Source organism: Fundulus heteroclitus, chromosome 5 (assembly GCF_011125445.2).
Source record: "Fundulus heteroclitus isolate FHET01 chromosome 5, MU-UCD_Fhet_4.1, whole genome shotgun sequence".
Classification (NCBI taxonomy): Eukaryota; Metazoa; Chordata; class Actinopteri; order Cyprinodontiformes; family Fundulidae; genus Fundulus; species Fundulus heteroclitus.
Genome location: NC_046365.1, coordinates 7,812,814 through 7,832,427, shown reverse-complemented (window position 1 = coordinate 7,832,427; position 19,614 = coordinate 7,812,814). Strand labels below are relative to the sequence as shown.

General features: G+C 43.9%; 1 protein-coding gene across 4 annotated transcripts in view; it reads right to left on the bottom strand.

Annotated features, from left to right (window-relative positions):
- tnrc6c2 (trinucleotide repeat containing adaptor 6C2) overlaps positions 1-19,614 on the bottom strand; it is a 56,997-nt gene that overhangs the window by 12,194 nt on the left and 25,189 nt on the right. For 3 of the 4 annotated variants that reach the window (XM_036136801.1, XM_036136803.1, XM_036136802.1), the window contains 15 exons: positions 10,494-12,905; positions 9,499-9,702; positions 8,891-9,054; positions 8,700-8,777; positions 8,308-8,365; positions 8,024-8,166; positions 7,754-7,900; positions 6,612-6,752; positions 6,326-6,445; positions 5,213-5,296; positions 4,481-4,766; positions 4,085-4,252; positions 3,780-3,971; positions 841-990; positions 524-640 (listed from right to left, as the gene is read on the bottom strand). In XM_036136801.1, coding sequence (XP_035992694.1) covers positions 524-640; positions 841-990; positions 3,780-3,971; positions 4,085-4,252; positions 4,481-4,766; positions 5,213-5,296; positions 6,326-6,445; positions 6,612-6,752; positions 7,754-7,900; positions 8,024-8,166; positions 8,308-8,365; positions 8,700-8,777; positions 8,891-9,054; positions 9,499-9,702; positions 10,494-12,905 — 4,464 coding nt within the window. The remainder of the gene's footprint in view (positions 1-523; positions 641-840; positions 991-3,779; positions 3,972-4,084; positions 4,253-4,480; positions 4,767-5,212; positions 5,297-6,325; positions 6,446-6,611; positions 6,753-7,753; positions 7,901-8,023; positions 8,167-8,307; positions 8,366-8,699; positions 8,778-8,890; positions 9,055-9,498; positions 9,703-10,493; positions 12,906-19,614) is intronic. The other variant, XM_021321842.2, reaches the window with a different exon arrangement.

The following is a 19,614-nucleotide window of genomic DNA, read 5'->3' as shown; positions in this document are numbered from 1 at the left end:
TCAGAACTGGAAGGCAAAATGCAACAAGCCGCCTCTCTGATAAAATGTCAAAGTAACATAAATAAGTTCCTTCTAAAAGTTAAAAAAAACATATAAATGTAAACCTTCCTTTAATTAAACCACTCATGCGATACAAAACACATTAAGGTACCGTGCAGTTTCCCTTAAAGACACTAACTTTTATGATCATCTCTTTTTAACGCTGTAATCTCACAGAGGAGTCACATTCAGTTTCACATATAGAACAAAATGTTGCAACTAAAATTCAGGACAAAAAACCCACAAACTGTTACAAACATGTGACATGAGGGCGCGGTACTGATGCAGGGAACTCAATGGGTGGGGCTAGTTGCTTTGTGGTTTTTAGCTTTTGAAGCCTAGATTATTCACAATCACAACAAGGATGTGGTTTTGGCTTTAAAAAAGAAAATGTATAAGTAAGAAGAAACAAGTTAGGGGTTGGGAGGACTGATGTATCAACCTTTGGGCTTTAAAGGAAGGGGGTTTACTACAGGATGAGTACCTGAGCTGTCTCCATCACAGGACAACAGACTGAAAGAGCTAGAATAGTCCCTGATTGGCCAATCACCGCTGGTGGGAGGCAGGGAACCATTTCCCAGTGGAGAAGCTGGGGAAGTGGCTACATTGTTGTGGACACCGCAGTTATGAGCAAAGACAGACAATAAAAACAAGATTTAAAAACAAAAATCCAACAAAATCATCCATGATGCACCAGGATACGAAGGTGACATGGAAAACTGAGGTGTAGGGGGGGTACAGCGGGACAGATCGGCCTTTCTGCAGAGTTACAGGTGGGGTGTCTGATTCTTGGCTCCATACCTCCATTCCTGTCCCGCAGCAGGTACCGGTTGACATCGTGGATGTTGGTGTTGATGGTGGGACCGCTGGGGACGCTGCCAGGGGTCATGTTGGGGTCATTCTCAGGGTCAATGTTCTGAAGGCCCTTCCATGGCACGCCTGGGCAAAACTCTGAGGAATAACGAGGAAGCAATCACTGATGAGGGGGATTCATCAGATTTTAAACACGCAACCTGATAATCTTTAAACAGCAAAAGCAAAACTCAGCTTTCAATCTACTGGCTTGACAGCAATGCCCAGTCACTGCTGTAACAGCACGGCGAATCAGTAAGGCCTTCACCGTGTTTACTTACAAAATGGTACATTCAAGAAAGAAGAGAAAGCTTAAAACTGTCTGCAAAACGGATGATTTTTACGCTTGATGGGCTGATTTAAATCTGATCTGCTCCCGTCAGTGAAAGCACCCAGCCTAAATGCTACCAGCGCATGCCGAGCACAGGGCCATTGAGTGTGGAGGCCTGGAGCTTATGAAAAAGGTGAGAAAAATGAGGTCAGAGGAAGCACATCGAGGGTAGGAAGCCATTTAAAATAAAACTGTTTTCAACAGAGGCATGCAGGTTGTTAATTTAGGCTGTTGTGAGATAGAGCTAAGCTTCAGTGGAGGCCGGACATTTTGCTCCGTTTTATACTTTAGGTCAAGGGTCTTCAACCCTGGTCCTCAGGACCCACTGTCCTGCATGTTTTAGCTGTTGCTCTGCTTCCACCCACCTGACTTAATTAAATGGGTGAGTAACAGGCCTCTGCAGACCTTGATGACTGCTTAGGAGGTCATGCAATCATTTGATTCAGTGTGGTGGTACAGAGACATCTAAAACATGCAGGATAGTGGGTCCTGAGGACCAGGGTTGAAGACCCCTGCTTTAGGCCATTGCATAGACGACTTCTTCAGGTGCGAGACGGCGCTATCTGCTACAGGACCTCAGTTCACGGCTGCTCTGGGGATGCTTCATTGAATAGTTTACATGGACAAAAGTAGTCAGAATAAAAAAGCGTCATATAAACACACCAACTGGAATATGATGATGGGATGAAGCTCAATTGGAATGAAATTGTATTCCGAATGAGACGGGTGGTTTATGCCGAATGATAATCCATTCAACATGCATGTAAACGCTTGTCAGGATCAAGTTATTCTGAATGTGGCAAACTGACCCGAGTGCACATGTGCGCCCAACGTAAACATTGTGTATTCGTGACGTGTTCAGCAAAGATGGAAGTTCTTCTTCTTATGTATTTTTTTAGGGGAAATTGATAACAGCGCATTTCAGAGTGGTTCTATTCTGAATAAAGCCAGGAGCATATAAACGCACATTATGATCGGATTAATTGATTGTGTGCCCATATAAACGGAACTATCCGATTATTTAATCTGAATACATTTTAATCCGATCATGAAATTTTGTGCATGTAAACATTGTGAACGAATCGACCCAGTGTCAACCACAGCAGATAACAGGAGGGCTAAATGCCCAATAGTTCCTCTCCTTTGAGTTGTCTAGAGATGACTGGGCCTACGTTGTCCAGGGAACACAATCATGTTTACGTTTGGTAACACTGACTGTGCCCAATGCCAAGATAACAAGCAAAAGCTGATAAATTGTCAACGCCGTAATCATCCAGTTCTCATTTTAAAAGGTAGAACTCTTTTTCACAGTGATGGCTCTGTCGCACACTGCTTTGTTGATTGTACTTCCTAAAAAGAAATCTAAATCAGGTCAAAGCTTTACAAGAACAGACAATCAGAAGTCCGTCCCAAGTCTCTGATTGCCAAATCTCTATTTTATTTCAATCATGTTTATAAAGTAAGTACAAACACTGTATTGCATAATGCAGTTAAAACAACTCACTGCTAGACAGGAGGTCCTGTGTTAAAACCTCCTTTTTTGTAACAGCAGGTTGTATTATGGCAACAAGCACCATGCAGGTTTTAGAGAAATGACTTACAGATACACATCAGAGGTGAAAACAACAGTGTTTTTCTGTGCCTGGCGTTGCCAAGGTGCCTTCTTTGAGATCTGACCTGATTACTGTCTTCTTGTTTTTACCGTGTGGCGCTTGGTGGCATTTATTCACTGTGATCAACCAGGAAACAGCCGGAGACAAAAGGGCTGAAGATATGCATTAAAGGTCCCCGCCACAATCTGCTTACATGAGGCGTGCTGCTGCTAACTCTCCGTTTCTAAGGACTCGCATGCACACTCCTTTCTGTAAACCTTAATTCAACAATCAAATGCTTAAAATTGTAATCAGTTAAGAAAAAGCGTGCTGCAGGCTAAACGTGTGCCTCTCACCTCGACTCTAAAAGTGGATCAAAGAACATGCGGTTTGTCAAAGATTAGAGCAGATTGACTGAATTTGGTCACAGGGCGAGTGATTGCTGCATCACTATCTTCAGTCACATTCAGAAAAACTAGGTTTCCTGTGTGCATCAGTGCTGGGTGGGGTTGCTGAGGTTAATCTATTGAAGTCTGAGCTGTTGTCGGCCCACTTCGCCCCTTTACATGTTCCTGTTGGGATTTGGCCTCAAACGTAGCTCTAAAGTTTGACTCTACAGCACCGGTAACACAGAGCACTTCTATTATATTGTAAACCGTAAACTGATTTTTCATATAGTTATCAGATCCTGGTATAAACCGACTTCCGTTCATGCTTGGGTTTGTAAATATCCTAATGAGAAGATAAACAGATGATGAGCTTTCCCTTCAGTAGCAAACCAAAAAGAGTAATAAGGGGAAATGCAACGCTTAATAATAGCTCACTCTGTCAGCCCTAAAACTGAAACACATGAAAAACTCCCCCAGTCTGAAACACCCGACCTCTCAGTGGACAACAGCACATATTTCCATGCCTTAGTTAGTCAAAGGACCCTGAAGATGTTTTAAAACGTGTGTGATCCTCACCTGGAGGCCAGTTAACGTTGCCCCCATTTGAGATCTTCTCATTGGGGCTCTTGCCTTGGCCCCAGTTGTCAGGAGGCACCAGGGGACTGCTGGGGGACTCAGAGTTAGAGATTAGATTGTAGGGGCTGTACGAGTCCTCCAGCTGGGGGGGCTTCCCAGGGGGTCCGAGGGTAGAGGCAGCAGATATGGCACCTGGATGCACGGAGAGGTGATTCAGTGAACGGATACACGTGGAGACATTGTGCTGCTCTGTCACGGGCGTTTAGATCAGTAAGTATAACGCATGCCTTCTATTTGCAACATACCGTGCTTATTATTATAGTTATTCTCCAGATTTGAAGAGTTGCCAGAGAGGTTGTCCATGGAGTTAGTGTGTGTCCACTGGGACAAGCGTGACTGGGGCTGGGGGGGCTCCTTCAGGGACAGACCCCCCACATCCATGCCATTTACATTCATGTTTGGATTCAGTCCAGCTGCAGAGAAAAAAACAAGAAGCTTCCAATTAGATTAGCATTATATCATGATGCTTTGTACAAACATCGGTGCATAAATCCAATAGCTATGTTTTAGCTCAAAGCACGTTGACAGTAGCTTGATCCTTCATTTAATTTCATGTAGGTCACTTAAAATATTGCTACAAATATGGTGTTTGTTTTCACAGTTTGACCCCTAACCTTGCTTTGCTCTCATTAAAAACTCACAAAGAGGGTAGGTGCTGTAGGCATTGGGCGAAGACAGAGGCTCTTTGGTGTGCAGGGTGTCAGCGAGGCCCGGAGACTGGTGCGGGCCCCCAAAAGGGTCCATGGTTGATTTCCCGGAGCCAGGACCTCCGGCAGGGCCACCAGGGGGGTGCAGGCCAGCGGAGGAGGAGGACGAGGAGGAATGCGAAGGAAGCTGCTGCTGCTGCTGCTTCATCAGCAGCGCCTGGTACAGCTGACGCTGGTGCTGCTGGATCTGCTGCTGCATGTTGGTGATTGTACGTGCAACCTGGAGAGAGACGGACAAACGGATGGATCAGAAAGAGAAACGTTGAGGATGAAGTTTAACGTTGGAGACGACAGAAATTAAATTAAGAACATAAGGGTTTGCTGCACACAGGGTAAAAAAAAAACACATGCAAAATCACTATGGAAACATTTTTATAGAGATGTTGCTATGGTTTCTGTAATTATGCAAGTCATCACTTAAAAATAGTCAGAGGGGAAACTGTTGAGCAGTTTTATTGAGCAGTAAAAAAAGCTATAATTATATCTACAAGGGGGAGCAGATCCTGTTGTGACAAAGGATGTTTTTTTTCTTTTCTATCAGAGCAACACGTGACATTTCAAAATGAAGTTGTGCCACAGCCCTTGGAGACAGAACCTGCATATAGTCACATAACACGATGAATCATGATAGGTTTTATTCCTGTATGCATGCCTATGTTGACTCACTTGCTGCTCCTGTTGCCTAATGGGGCCGGAAACGTTGCGTTGCGCCTGCATCATCTGCTGCTGGATTTGTAAACGCTGGTACGCCTGAATGGTGGGAACACGAAACAATGTGAGGATTAGAAAGTAAAACGATACAAAGCAGGCGCACAATATGCACAAATAATAAGATAGTGGTTGCGCTTAGTGCAGCCTGTATCACTTATCTTTTTATTATCTAAATTACTGATTTCCTTTTAAGATTACTGAATGGAATCTAATCCTCCTATATTATAAATTGTGGAGTCCCACAGGGATGTCATTTGAAACCACTCTGAGTTTAATATGTAGTCTTCCATCTTTACACTTGTTACACTTTTAATTTAGGCAACCATTTAGGGAAATAAATATTAACAAAATGTTATAGATTAGGGTTTTGGTCATTCAGTTCTATATTCAGAGGTTTTCAACCTCTGTGTCACACTTTACAGTGACTGCATTTTAGTGGAAATTTTAGATTTCATCATGTGGATGATTTTAGTTGAAATCTTCCACATGTAGAGTATTTTTCTGAAACGAAAGGAAATAAAGTGAAACCAGAAAAGTTTTTTTTTTCCTCTCACCTCGTGTTTTGCATATGCCACAGCAATGTACACAATAACCCACAAAACTAAATACAGGGAAATTGTAGAATACAAGAATACTTAACAGGTAAATCATTTACCCAATTTCATTCTAAATATATATATTTTTTTATTTGACTTTGGAGGAGGGGGAGGTGTGAGGTCTATTACATTTCAGTTCATCTTTGCAACACAATTTTAGATGTTCTATTTCTGTGTTTAGATCTTTGTTTTACGTATTATCCATATAAACATATTAATGCATTCTAAGATGCACTCAGTTTCCTTTTGTATAGTTGCATTTGTATGGAATGTACTATTTTGTCAAATTTGTAATGTATTCTTCTTCGTGTATTTCTAATCTAACTATGGTGATGGCTATCACCAACCCCCTAGCCTTTTGTCTTAATCCAAACAGCACTTTTTGTAATAAATTGCAGTAAACAAATACATTTTGTGTTTCTGCGCATAAGATGTGTTTTAAATGCTATGGCAAGACAAGTTGAAGCCTTACCATTTGCAGTTGCTGAAGTTGGTACAACAGGGTCATTTGTTGAGGGTTTATTGGTGAGGTTAAAAGTGCAGGGTTAAGACCAATGTTTTTTGCTGCAAACTGCAAGAGTTGTGCTTGGACCTGGCAGGAGCAAAGGGATGAGGAAGGAGGACAAAAGAAAGAGCCTTAAAGATGGCAACAGCAAGACACAATACCGCCATCTAGTGGCAGAATAAGACAAGATAAAATCTGTTTTTAGACTCCTGGAAATCAGATTAATAGTAGTTTAATTATATCACATATATACCTGAGGGGAGAGAAACTGAGGCACTTGAGCACGTAGACTAGGCTGGGAGGAGCTGAGAGGTGGCACTGGTGGCTGAGGAGGCTGCTGCTGCATGGCCCGGGTTTGTGCTGCTCCATTACCGCCAAACATTCCATTGGGTATCTGAAAGTGACCCAGAGAAACATCCAGTTAGATTTCCCTCACACAACCATGTCCATGTCCTTCCAGTACCAGCTCGGCTCAAACATTTACTGACAAAGCACTTTTAAAAACAACAGCAAAGGACCAAAGAATACAACAAAGAATAGAAATGGTGAATTGGAAGGAATCTGATCATAATTGGCCATAAAAAGCAAAAAACAAACAAACAACAAAACAAAATCAGCCAAAACTGTCTGATCTATACTGGACTGAGTAGATTATCCAATAAATGAGGTAGCCCATTTAAACTGGACAAAGGGGTAATGAAACACCCTCATAAGTTTGGAAAAGTAATATTTCTAGTTTGTATGAAAATATAAAAATTAACAAATACATAGTTTTTGCATTGAACTACATTTTAAAAATCAAAAAAAGAAAAAAAAGATATTCTTAAACCATGCAGCCACATGTTAGAAAAAAGTTTGAGGGATTAGATTTTTTTTTTAATTTTAGACAAAATATTTGAAGCCATTAACTATATTCACATTTGTATATGAAGTCTTTTATCATGCTAAACCTTAGATGTAAAAATAACCCTGTTTATTTTCCTTTTTTTGCTGCTGCAAAGGGTTCTCTGATACAGAATTGATAGCTGCGGGTACAGTGGTGCATATTCAGTAAAACGGGCAAAGACAAGTGAACAATCAGGCTTAAATACACTTAATTCTACAAAGCCATTATAAATGAATTTAGACAGTTGCAAAATATAACAGAAAAGTTTTATTTTGCCAACTCCAATTGTATTCTTGCTCTGTAAATGTATGAAAACATAAGATGTTATAGTTGAATTAATATTTAATAAAAATATTTGAATAAAACTGTCAACCATACATGAGGTAATTATAAACTAATACAATTTTACTAATAACATATGTACAAAAAAGTTCTAGGTTTAGCTTGTAAAGCACAGCTGTCTTACTTTCTCTTCTCATTCACGTGGAAACCGTAATGTTTTTAATCACCTGTCTGTTGTTCAAGTTTTGCATGGCCAGCCCCAGATTGGCCTGTCCCAATCCCTGCCCAGGAAGGCTACTGTTGGCCAGGGGGAGCTTCAGGCTGGGGGAAGGCAAATACGGTGATGGAGGAGCGTCATCGGACAGGACGCCATCCTGGGGAGCAAACAAACCGACGGCCGATCAGAAAGGATCAAGGGACAAAACAAAACAACGTCTAATATGAGACGTTTTCTGATCAGTTCCGTGCAAAGGTTGCTCAGGTGATTGTTTTCCCACCTTGTCAAGAAATGTGTTGCGGTCAGACGGGTCTTTGGAGAGCGCGGAGGGCCGACACACCAGGGTCTTGTTCATGCCGTTGCTGTAATCAGACATGCCCAAGCCTCGCTTGTCCAGGTCTGTCTTCTTCTCCAGGAGGGCAGCTGAGAGGAGGATGGTGGGAGACAACCAGGGATATGAATAATTCTTCACAGCATAAATCATTGACAGTGTTGGGAATTTAAAATTTGCTTGAAATGAAGAAAATGTGACACAATAAAGAAAAATAAAGTAAAGTAACTCACTCATGGCTTGATCAAGGTTCATGTTGTTGCTCTTCAAGGCCTCCTCAGCAGGGTCTCTCTGCAACAGAAGACAAATAAATCATGTATTTCCTAAACAGTGACCAGCAGGTGAAATACAGAAAATATTGTTTCTCCTTTTAATTAATGCTCATCATTTTTCCGTTAAAAAACACATCGATCCATCGGCATGTACTTTAATCCCTCTTTTTTCACGTTGTATACAAGAAATAAACACTGATAAATATTAAAGACACATTCTGATGCACTAATGAGCACAGTCTTGTGATTTCATTTGTTTGGATTCGAGACAACTACCTGTGTCTCAGAGCCTACAGGTTACTGTGGCTGTTTTGTGTGTTATGGTGCATGGTGTGTTTACGCTGCATTCATACCGGAAAGCCCATGTCAGTGAGCTGCTTAATGAGACGGTTCATGATCCACGCCTCATCTTGCCTGCTGCCGATCTTCCCCTGTGAAATACCAGCAAAACACCCATCAACCCATTTCCACCAACGCGTCCATCATTAGCACAGCAAGTGCGGCCAAAGTGTGTTTCAGACGGAGGCCGAGGCTGTTCTCCGACCTTGCTCGGACATCTTTTGGGTCCGTTGCCCCAGGAGTTACAGGAGGAGCTGCTGTCCTGTGATGTCGGACTGTTCCACACATCCCCATCCTCAGTGTCCCATTGGCTGGTAGACATGCTCATGTCTTCTCCATTTCCCCAGCCATCTTGCATAGGTTTGGGGCCTGAAAATATATATCGAATGTATAAATAAACTGTAGTGACAAAAACAACATGCAATGTGCTCATTTTCGATTGATCTCATATTAACAGGGTTCATTCTGTTTCAGCGGGTGAACAACAGGCGCTTTTTAGCCCGACCACTAGGTGCCACTGTTGCCATTTGCTAGGTTCACCTTTCCCAGCAACCCATTCCAACAGCTCAGCCTGCAGTAAACACAACCACAACCTCCTGATGCGTGGAATTGCTTTAATCTTAGCAGCAATCCACTCAAGCAGCGCCAACAAACACCTTCTGACTAAAAGCTGAAATCCCTGATGCAAAAAAAGCACCAAACACATCATCAGCATCATCTTGCAGACTGAATCACCTACAGGTTGCATTGTGCGTTAACGTTTAGAACACATAACTTTAGCCAGTAACACAAATGTTTGCGCAAATAGGTTACCTGACTTGCAAGGTGCAGAACCTGTGGGTCCGTTTGACCTGACATAATGGCCAGATGGCTCGTGGCCGCCGTCTCCCCATCCTCCAACGCCACCTGGAGGTTTCCCCCAAGCAGATGTACCATTGTCAACAGCTGAAGTTGGAGCTGCTGGCTCCCCCCACGCAGGCTCCGACTTGGGCTGGACACTGGGAAGCTCGCCCCATCCTGGCAGAGAAAAATGGGAATTTAAAACACTTCAAAAAACTAATTTTGTATCTTCATATCTCATGGCATAACAAAATATAGACTTTACTTCTGGTAAACAAAACCAACACTCTGCAGTCCTAAATGCATTCTTAAGTAACAGGAGAGTGTTTGAAATTAATTCTCCATTTTCTTGGCTTTTTCATTGCAAAGACTTATTGGAACCGGTTGTTTCACTAAGAACTGGGCCACTGTTCAAATTCTTAATTATACACAACTGACTACTACGGTAAGGCTGCCAATGCCTCTGAGATATCTGCTACATCAATACACACAAAGGTTTGTTACTACTGATGAAGATTTGCTAAAAGCCTAGAAGATTTGATTTCATTTGAGTAAACGATTCCGTGGCAAAAGTCCCATGTTAAGAAATAACTGTTTAACAAAACTCACTTGTGGCAGAACAACTTCTGCTCCAAGCATTATCGTTTAAAATAGATTTCTACTCTTTTTAGTCCAGAGTTTCTAGGATCTTCTAAATAGCAATCAACTACTTTAAGCACCCGAGGATATAAATGCATATTATGTATATGTACACATATTCACAATACTTTTTAAGACCAATACTTAAGATCTGTCCGTGCAGGTTCTCAGTTATCAGGGTCATGCCAACATAAATATGGGTATTTATAAGGCCTGGTGGGCAATGGCAGAGAGGAGGTTCTGTGTTGAAAAATATTTATATATTTTCATCATTTTTAATATCACACCTTACTAAGGGCATCGTTTGAGGTGTTTCAAACTGTGTTTACCTGGATTGGCAAGCGGGGGTCTACCCTGGGGTCCCCCAGCTGGATGTGAGGCAGCACTGTTTGGTGACCCATTGTTGTTTCCTTGGTGGAGCATGTGACTAGGGGGCTGGTTATGGTGGGAATGGTGGTGCATGTGGTGAGAGTGATTGTTGTTGTTACTGATCATAGCTATTGCACCGTTCTTGCTGGGCGGTGGGCCACTGTTGCCTGGGTTATTATTTGGATTGTTGCGATCCCACATGTTGACGGTCTTGCTGTAGGCGTTGGGATCGCCCCAAGTAGATGTTCCATCATCGATCTCCATCTTTCGGCGGATGGAGGGAGGGGAGGGCTCCTCCCAACCAGTGGGCTCCATGCCCGGCTCCTGTTTGCTAACATTGCCCCAGCCAGAGTTGGTCTGCTTCACAGAGCCAGGACCTCCCCATGAACCAATGCTGACGCATCCTCCACTGCCAGTGCTGCTGCCACTGCTGCTGCTTTCCTGGGGCTTGGAAGGGCCCCACCCTCCCTGCACTGGGCCACTGGCACGTGGGGTTTCTCCCCAGTTGCTGTTGCTCCCAGCAGGAGTGGCTTTCCCCCAGCTCCCACCTCCTCTGCTTTCTCCTCTTGGGCTTTCACTCCATCCACTGGTTTCTCCATGCCCTTCATCTCCGTCCCACATGCTGCTAGAGGAACTATTTTTCTTCATGTCTGGCGCTCCCCAGTCCCCTGTGGTAGAGCCATTGGATCCTCCGTTACTGTTGCCCCAACCATGGGAGTTTTTGGGGCTTTCTCCCCAGCTGCTAGACTTGTTTTTCATCCCGCCATCGTCCCAGCTAGACGTCTTATCAGAACCCCAGGAAGAGGTGTTCTCGTTCTTAGAACCACTGCTAGGTAAAGGGTCTCCCCAGCCACTGGCGGTGCCGTTTGGGGCTTTGGCTACTGGAAGCGGGGGTTCCCCCCATCCTGATCCAGTCTGAATCTGCTGCGGTCGATGAGCGTCCCAACCAGAGGAGGACGATCCTTCATTGTCCGTTTTTCCTCCAGATCCGGGCCTCTGGCCGGGCCCAGTATTTGGGTTAATAGCACCACCATTGGTTGATGACGCCCCACCATTAGAGCTGGAGCATGCCATAACGTCTGAGCTGCTGTTGCTCTTCCCATCATCAGAACTGGCTTCTTCCATCTCCCATACAGTGTGCTGTCGGATGGGGGTCTGTCCCCAGCCCGAGTTACTCAGCACTCGGGGGTCTAGGTCCTGCCGGGGAAGCAGAGGGGAAAACTCCATGCTGGAGGATCTGTCTCTGCGTCGGGATCGCCCTTCGCTGCTGTCTCCGCTATCCTCGCTAGCTGGAGCGGTTCCTGATTGTTTTCCCCACGAGCTCATTTGCTGCTCTTGGCCTGGAGCAGAGCTAGCAGCATCTGCAGAGTCCCAGCCTTTGGCCATATCTGCACCCCCGGAGGATTTTCCCCAGTCTCCCCAGCCACCACTGCCACTGCTCCCACCGCCACTGCCTTGGCGGCCCCAGGCAGCGAGGCCTCCAGAAGGAGATGAGTCCCAGCCAGAGTCTTTGGGGGACTCGGTTGCCTTGTTTTCTCCCCCACCCCACACAGAGCTGCCTGTTGTGTCCCCACTGAGCTGAGAAGATTCAGTAGGTGAATGACCACCCCAGCCAGTTAGACCGTGGATGGGGCTCATAGGCTCCTGAGCTTGTTGTGGTTTAGTGTATTTTGGTCCATCAGTGTTTAGGTTGGCGGGCTCCATACTGAAAGATAAGTTTTTGTTGGTTGAAAGGTGCTGCTGATCATTGTCATTAGCACTGATCATGCTGACCCAACTCCCCCCACCACTGTCCGCATTCCCGTTTCCCACATTTCCATTTCCGTTCATGCCCGGCGGGAGGGACGAAGAGCTGGGGCCATTGACACCCCCCGCGCCTCCTTCGTGTCCCAGGACGGGCCAGGCTGATGGGTTGGCATTGGGGTTGAGGTTCAAGTTAAAACTGGGCGATCCCCAGTTACTGGGGGCTGCTACTCGTCCACCATTCATGCCATCTTGTTTCACATCTGAACCCCAGCCTCTGCTAGCCGCTAGCGTGCTGGCTGAAACAGGTCCCGTCATCATGTTATTGTTCGGTTTGAGGGCGTTGTAGTGGGCCTGCTGGCCAGTGGCACCTGCGGCCATACTCAGAGGACCACTCCTACTTGTAGAAGTGACAGCACTAGTGTCCAAGTCAGAGCCCACGGAGCATTCTGGATCTGCTGGCCGCCCGGAGTCTAGATTACGTTCAGCGGAGGGCCAAGCTTCTGTATCACTTCCGTCTACGATCACTTTGTTCCAGCTGTTGGCACTGGCAGGTCCGGGAACTGGTACGGATGCTCCCCAATGAGACCTATCATACTGGGCACCAAAGCCGGTCGGTAGGGTTGTGTCTGAAGGAAAAACAGAAGGGAGAAGGAGCTTGAGTAAAAAAAAGTAACAGTGGAACAAAATAAAGGCTGTCATAGGACACCTGTCAGCTAGAGAGATGCACAAGGACGTAAAATAGTAACAAATACACAGAAGAGAAACAACAAGGGAGACGAGGGGTGTCACAGTATGTCTCGGCACGACAATCTCACAATACTGAAATAACAATTTTCCTCGTTAAATCAAAGTCTGTCCTGCGACGAGTCATCAAGTTCCCGTTTAGGTTTAAGCGATTAATGCAAGCCTAGAATACGAAGGCGCTTTTAACTTTACATCTAAGCATCAATGTTTGAGACTCTTATTTTGAAATAAGTCAGGAAGCAACTTCTCGGATTCTTCAGAACACAGTTTGTAGTGAATCTGTATTTGTGTAAACAAGAACAATTGGATTAATTTCACCCCAAATTTTGTTAAAACCTTTTAAGTTCATCCATTACTTTCTCTCCTCAGAAGCTGCAGGTACCGTATCAACACCAAGAGATGCCAGTGCAAATTCTCAGTTATCCGGGTCATCGCAACAGCAAACAGGCTTAAATCGGAAGCAACCGGACTTTCATTCAGTTCTTTCTGAAACGATTCGACATCTATCCAGGAGCCTTTGTCAATTCTGGTGGCTCGCACTTCAGCGAGCCACCTAAGAGAGATGAACAGGGAAATTCCTCTTTCTGACCAGAACAGATGGGCAGCAACTCAAAAACTAGAATCGCCTAAAAGCTAAAACACTCTTCAGTGAGAACTTTGTTACTGATTGAAGATATGGTAAAATGTGCTACTTTGGATGTCAGTGATACGTTTAGAAATAGTCAAATGAAGCACTGAGAAGCTGTTTAGGAGGCACTGAATGTTCCTCTGCAGAGGCATGTCAGCTGTTCAGTCAGGCCAGACGTACTACAGCAAAGTTGTGGTGATTACTACGATTCACTAGTAATCATCTTTTAGCATATTACTCACCAGGATCTACCTGAGCTTGTGGGCATAAAGGACATTCACGGTTCGTCTAAAGGGTCTGATACATTACAGGCAGCTAGGGATCGAATGCATAGTATCTGAAACGTAGCTCATTAAATATTTGGAATATTTGAAGCTGAAGGTCCTTTCCAGTTAAAACATTGAAAACACAGAAATTGCGATGATGACTGGGACAAAATAAATTGTGCGATGCTACCAAACAGGATGAAAAATAAAGAGGGAGAATTGTTTTATGCTTTACTCAGTTGAGGAACATCACGTTTTACAGCGAGGCCCATTGTCAAGCTATAGTTGCCTGAAACGTTTTTTATCGTCTTGCTTTGTTAATGTAAGCTATCTGCCCTGACAAACTGAGATGGTCACACATGCATGATGGAAAACGTACATAATCAGAAAGAACAGTCAAGCGTGCTCCAAGTCATATCAGCCTTGGCAAATATGCCTGCATTTGTGCAGTCGACAAAATGCAAACACTAAGCTAAAGCATTTCCTTTCTACAATCCATCCGTTTATCCTATTACCCCCTTTTTTTTTTTTACATTTGTATAAAAGTCTTCAATGCACTTAAAAAAAAAAAAAAGGTGTTTCTTCCTTTCCGTCCTATCACTTTAAAATCTACACTTATCAGCTTTTTGTTTAATGTTTCCTCCAGTACGAATCTCCAGTCCCTCTATGTCCCCCAGATCTTTCTTCACTCCTTCCTGCTATTCCAACGCCCAGCGGTGAGAGGCCCATCCGTCTCCAGCGGAGCTTTGCTGGCTGGTCCTGTGAAGGCAAGACCAAGTGGAACGCTGCTCGTTTACTGGAATGAAACCAGGAGGGCTTCTCATCCATCACTCCTTACGCTCCACCCGGGCTGCTCCTCCTCCAACTACACGCCATTAAACCCAAAAAAACAGCAGCTTTCTCCAAGCCTTTCCCTAGCTGCACGTGCGTAAAAAAGCATGTCTATTCAACTAACCCTTTTTCTTTGTACTTACACAGGAAGTACCCCAGGGTTACTACAGGCTTTTCATGTCCAAATTCGATACTTCTGAGATACTGTGTTTTTTTTTCAGTTGTTTTTTTGTTTGCGATCAGCAGCAATGAAATTTATAGAGCAAAAACGTATCCCTTCAGATGGGGATGGGGGGTTAACTAATAATAGACTAAGTCAGTGGTGTAAAAGCGTAATCAATCACTGGGGGGCAGCTAATCAATGATCTTATTAATGCTAGTGGGGAAGAGCAGAGGGGACTATTGATCCAGTATGCAAACACGCGGACCGCTAGGTCAGCCGCAGGCAACTGAACGGGATAAAATATATAAATATCACCAGCACAAAGGGCAGTGAAGGAAAAAATACAGAACGCGATGGAGAACAACTTATTTATCTGCATTTATATCACATGCAGCACAACACTAGGCTCAGACAATAAATCAGGAGACGCTATCATTCAAACAAAACGTAAAGAAAAAAGTAGGTTCTGGTGCAAAGATCTTGTTCCGACTGATACAAAACAAGCTCAGAATGAAACGATGTACCTAGCATACTTATCGCCCGTCCCCAGGCAGCATTATGGCTGATCGCACACATGCAAACCAGCTAACAAATGTCAGCAGTTTGCAACAAAGGAAGGGAAAGAGGGACCCTTCTATAAAGTGATCGAGCTTTTCGGTTTAAATAAAGTTAGACACGGTTACATCTTGAATGGGGAAGGGAGCCCTTAGAAGGCCTTTATTTAAGATGTTTTCATCAGCATCTAACAGAGGCAGGGGCAACCTCTGCATATTAACCTTTCAAATAAACTCTCATCCTCAAAAAGTAGCTGAAAAGAAGTCTAACACAAATGACAAAGAATAAGTCTTTAACATATTCAGACACTTGGATTTGATTTTTTTGGCATATGTCCTGTTTTTATTTTAAGCTCATTCAGACTGAATTCCTCCACTAAAGGGACGAATAAATGATGATTTTTCTCTGTGTTTGAAAGTTAAAAGAAGTAAAAATTTAACATAAGATAAACATGTTAAAACAACAAAATCTGTTCTGATGGCTATTAAGGATGTCCTGATCAGAACTCATTCCAGATACTTGTTCGCATCCCATCTGGGATTTCATTTCGGCCAAGCAGCACATTTTATGTGGCCAAGTTTTGAATGAGTCTTGAGAAACTGCATCATTAGCCCCGTACATTAGTTTGCTGATGTAATAATGTTGGGATGTACCTAAAAATCTTGGTGTTCTTCACCCTTCACCGCGAAAAATGAAAGGGTCTGCATTGGCTTAGCTTCCAAGGCATTGGATTTCATGGCCTTTAAAGCAAAATGCTTCTGTAAATTTTGCACACTAGTAACAGGAACAGCAAAGAAATATGTTTGAGTTAGCTTATCAACAAGTCATCTAAAAACACAGAGCAAACATGCTAACGTTAGCTCAGGACTACAGCAAGCCGCCCTGCATGAAAACATTGTTAGCAAGAGCAAACCTTGAGTTTAATGAAAAATGCAGCTGGACGACGCCATCTTGGTTGTTATTCATGAGAATGAGGCGCATTCGGGTTACAGAGAGAGGCAAAGCTATGACATCATTTAAAAAAGGATGCAACTTGCTTTAAAATTGATCCACTCTGGGTCTCTAAAACAGCGCTTCTATGTAGACACAACCTAAACGACAAAATGTCTTTGCAGATACACCTAATCCCATCTCCGTGGATACAGGGCCTAAGGTTGATTACACATCGGGTGTGATTTCAATGCATCTATGCAAAGCATTGGCTTTACTAAGGTATTGGACTAGTATTGGAGATATCTGTTTTATTAGTATGAATATTTACTCTTTTGTGTTTGAAGACTAAATATCTATTACAAACAGACACTTATTGCAATTAAATCTAAATATTAGATAATACTAGTACTGAATATGTTTTTCACAAAGGGATTATCTTTCAATTTCAGAATAATTTAAAGTTGCCATCCTTGTTACCTTATAAAATCTGAAAGAATAGCAACAGAACCGAATAGCTGATCTTTTAAAAATTGTTAATCAGTGCTTACATCTCAGGTTTCAATAAAGTCTTTAATATAACGCAACGTTACCAATTTCAGCTCACTCTAGGGTAGTTTTTCTTTTTTCATAGGAATTTCAGACGAGCAGAGTCATTATTATCAGAGCTACATTGTATCCAAAACACTGAGCCGCAGCCACAAAAGGAACTGTGTATGTGGTTCAGTCAACCCCACACCCACCCTGTGTCTCTTCTTGCCTCATTTGCACATTCAGTTTTCTTAGGGATGCAGAAATAGGTTACGTGACAGGCTGCCGTTCTTTAATCCCTCCCATCTGAGATAACATAAACCTCAAAGAACGACCTTACAAAACAAAAGCCAAAAGAGAAGCACGAGAAGACGGTGTTTGCAGTGGTAGAAAAAGAAAAAAGGAGTCAGTCTGGGAGAGAAAGAGAGAAAGAGAGAGAGAGAGAGAGAGAGAGAGGATGGAAAAATACCCGGAGTAAGGTGCACCAGCTTCGTGCTCGGAGAGATTGCACAGATCCATGAAGGAAATGGGCACGAGCAGAAGGCGGGTTAGTATGCCTGCTGCACGGTACACAGCCAAAGCAGCAATTCTTTGCAAACACAGCCTGAGAGGGCATTAGTTTTCTGTATCTTGGTTAATCAGAGTATCTGCCGTATGAATGAGCTAAATATGTTTTCGAAAGTCCTTTATCAAATAATAAAAAACAAATAAAGGTTTCGCTAATTCTTGGCAAATCGCTGATCTAAAAGAGCATAAATGCGAGCGGTATCGTAAGACAATGAGCAGAAGGCAATTATTTCCATCTAGCGTCTGCAGTCATGTGGAATAATGCGCTTCTGGGCTCATTCGGGTTGCAATTAGAAGGGCAGTCTCTGATTATCACCTCTGAGTGAACGGGTGAACAAAATTTAAAACAAAGGCTCCCTCTATGGATTCTCCTGCTTCCCGCAGTGACCAGGCCGGCCTCTTTGTGAACATATGAGTGCGAGCCTTTTCTTCGTATGGCTCTAGAGTGTCAAATAAAAAGCAGTTCCTGGCGACGTACACACAATCAACGATGATCAAAGATCAGCACCGCTGTGTGCCGCCATGCAGAGGTGAGGCAGGAATAACAAAAGATGAACTTCATATAATGAAGACTTGCTGCCATCGCAGAAATGGGCATTCTGCCAAGAAGTAAATGTCGTCCCCTCCCCTTTAAATGAAATGAAAGGCTGGGTGACAGAACGAGTAAGGGTTGGGAGGAGGGGGCAGAAAGATGGAGAGGTTGGGGGGAGGGGTTCATTTATTCAGCGTGGAGGAAGGAGAGAATAAGAGGAGCAACAAACGGATTTCTTCCGCCTGACGCTGAAACCGAGCAAGCTCAACTGTGGGAGCCCATAAAAGCAGAACCTAAGCAAGAGGGGGACATTTATTAGTCTTTTGTCCCCCCAGCAGATGCTGTTGGGGGGGGGGGGGTTTCTCACTCAAGGACGGCATGTACTTGTTTTCTCCGGAAGCGGGGAGAAAAAGGGGACAGCGAGGCAGTGGTCTCGAGAGGGAGCGGGAACGCTCATCATTCATGTCTGTTTACCTCTGCTGAGAGACGAGGGAAGATAGAGGAGGGAGAGCGCGGCCACTTCTCTGGTTTCCCTGACAGAGACTGCAGTAATGAAGCCACCGGCGGGTTCTCGCACTTGTGCGGGTACGAGTGTGTCGCAGCGTGGGCACAAGGGCCAGTCCACAGCTCCCTGCCTTCATTAGGGCCGAGTATTCTTCTGGTTATTTGATCATTTTTCAAAACATACAAACAAGCCAGGGCTGGTGATGTAAGGGGACGTGACAGCAGAGCCACATCTGAAGATGTCGGGATGCAGTTCTATAAGACGCCACCTTCTGAGGAGCTCACTTAAAAACGAGAGCTTAATTAAAAGCAGGCACAGCGGGGTCCAACTATGAGAGATTTTTAAGGAAGCCCAGACATTCAGTTTTAAGTCAACAGGATGATGGGTGGGGGGGGGGGGGGGGGGGGGGGATGGAAGTGCAAATGAAAGGGCTAAGTGTTTAAACAAAGTGACCCTCCGGCTGTCTGGATGACGGGCAAACAGCTGTTCCTGCTGCACTTCCCACACTCCTTGAAGACGCCCATCTCTGCACCTGCTGGTGGGAAGGCCGTCTGGACGGCTGCTGGCTGCTTCCGACCACTTAATGGTCGCAGGTCAGCTGGAGACATGGCAAAAGCGCGTCCGACAGAAGGAGGGAAAGGGAGGGGGGGTGAGGGGTCTCTGTTTGGTGGGACAATTGCATGCGTTCTGGAGGGCAGAGGTCATGTGAGAGTCTTAAAGGCCGTGAATTTAGAGCGGGCGTCTGCAAAGTTTGGCGATGCCGCCTGATAGCTAGGTTTGCAGCTTTCACCAGCATCAAGTTTATGCTCTCATCTGAATGTGGAGCAACCAAGGGAGTAAAAAAAATAATTTAAAAAGCGTTTGTTTATGGACCTTTTAATGAGATGACTGAGAAATTGCTCAAGTCTATTTGCACACTGCCACTACATGTTTCTCTTTCTAATAATAATACTATTTATATATATATCTATATATAGATATATATATACACATTTTCTTATTTATTTCCTTTTTACTATTTGCATTTTACTAAGGAAGATTAACACAAATTTTCAACATTACTGCAACTTAGAAGCAGGACAT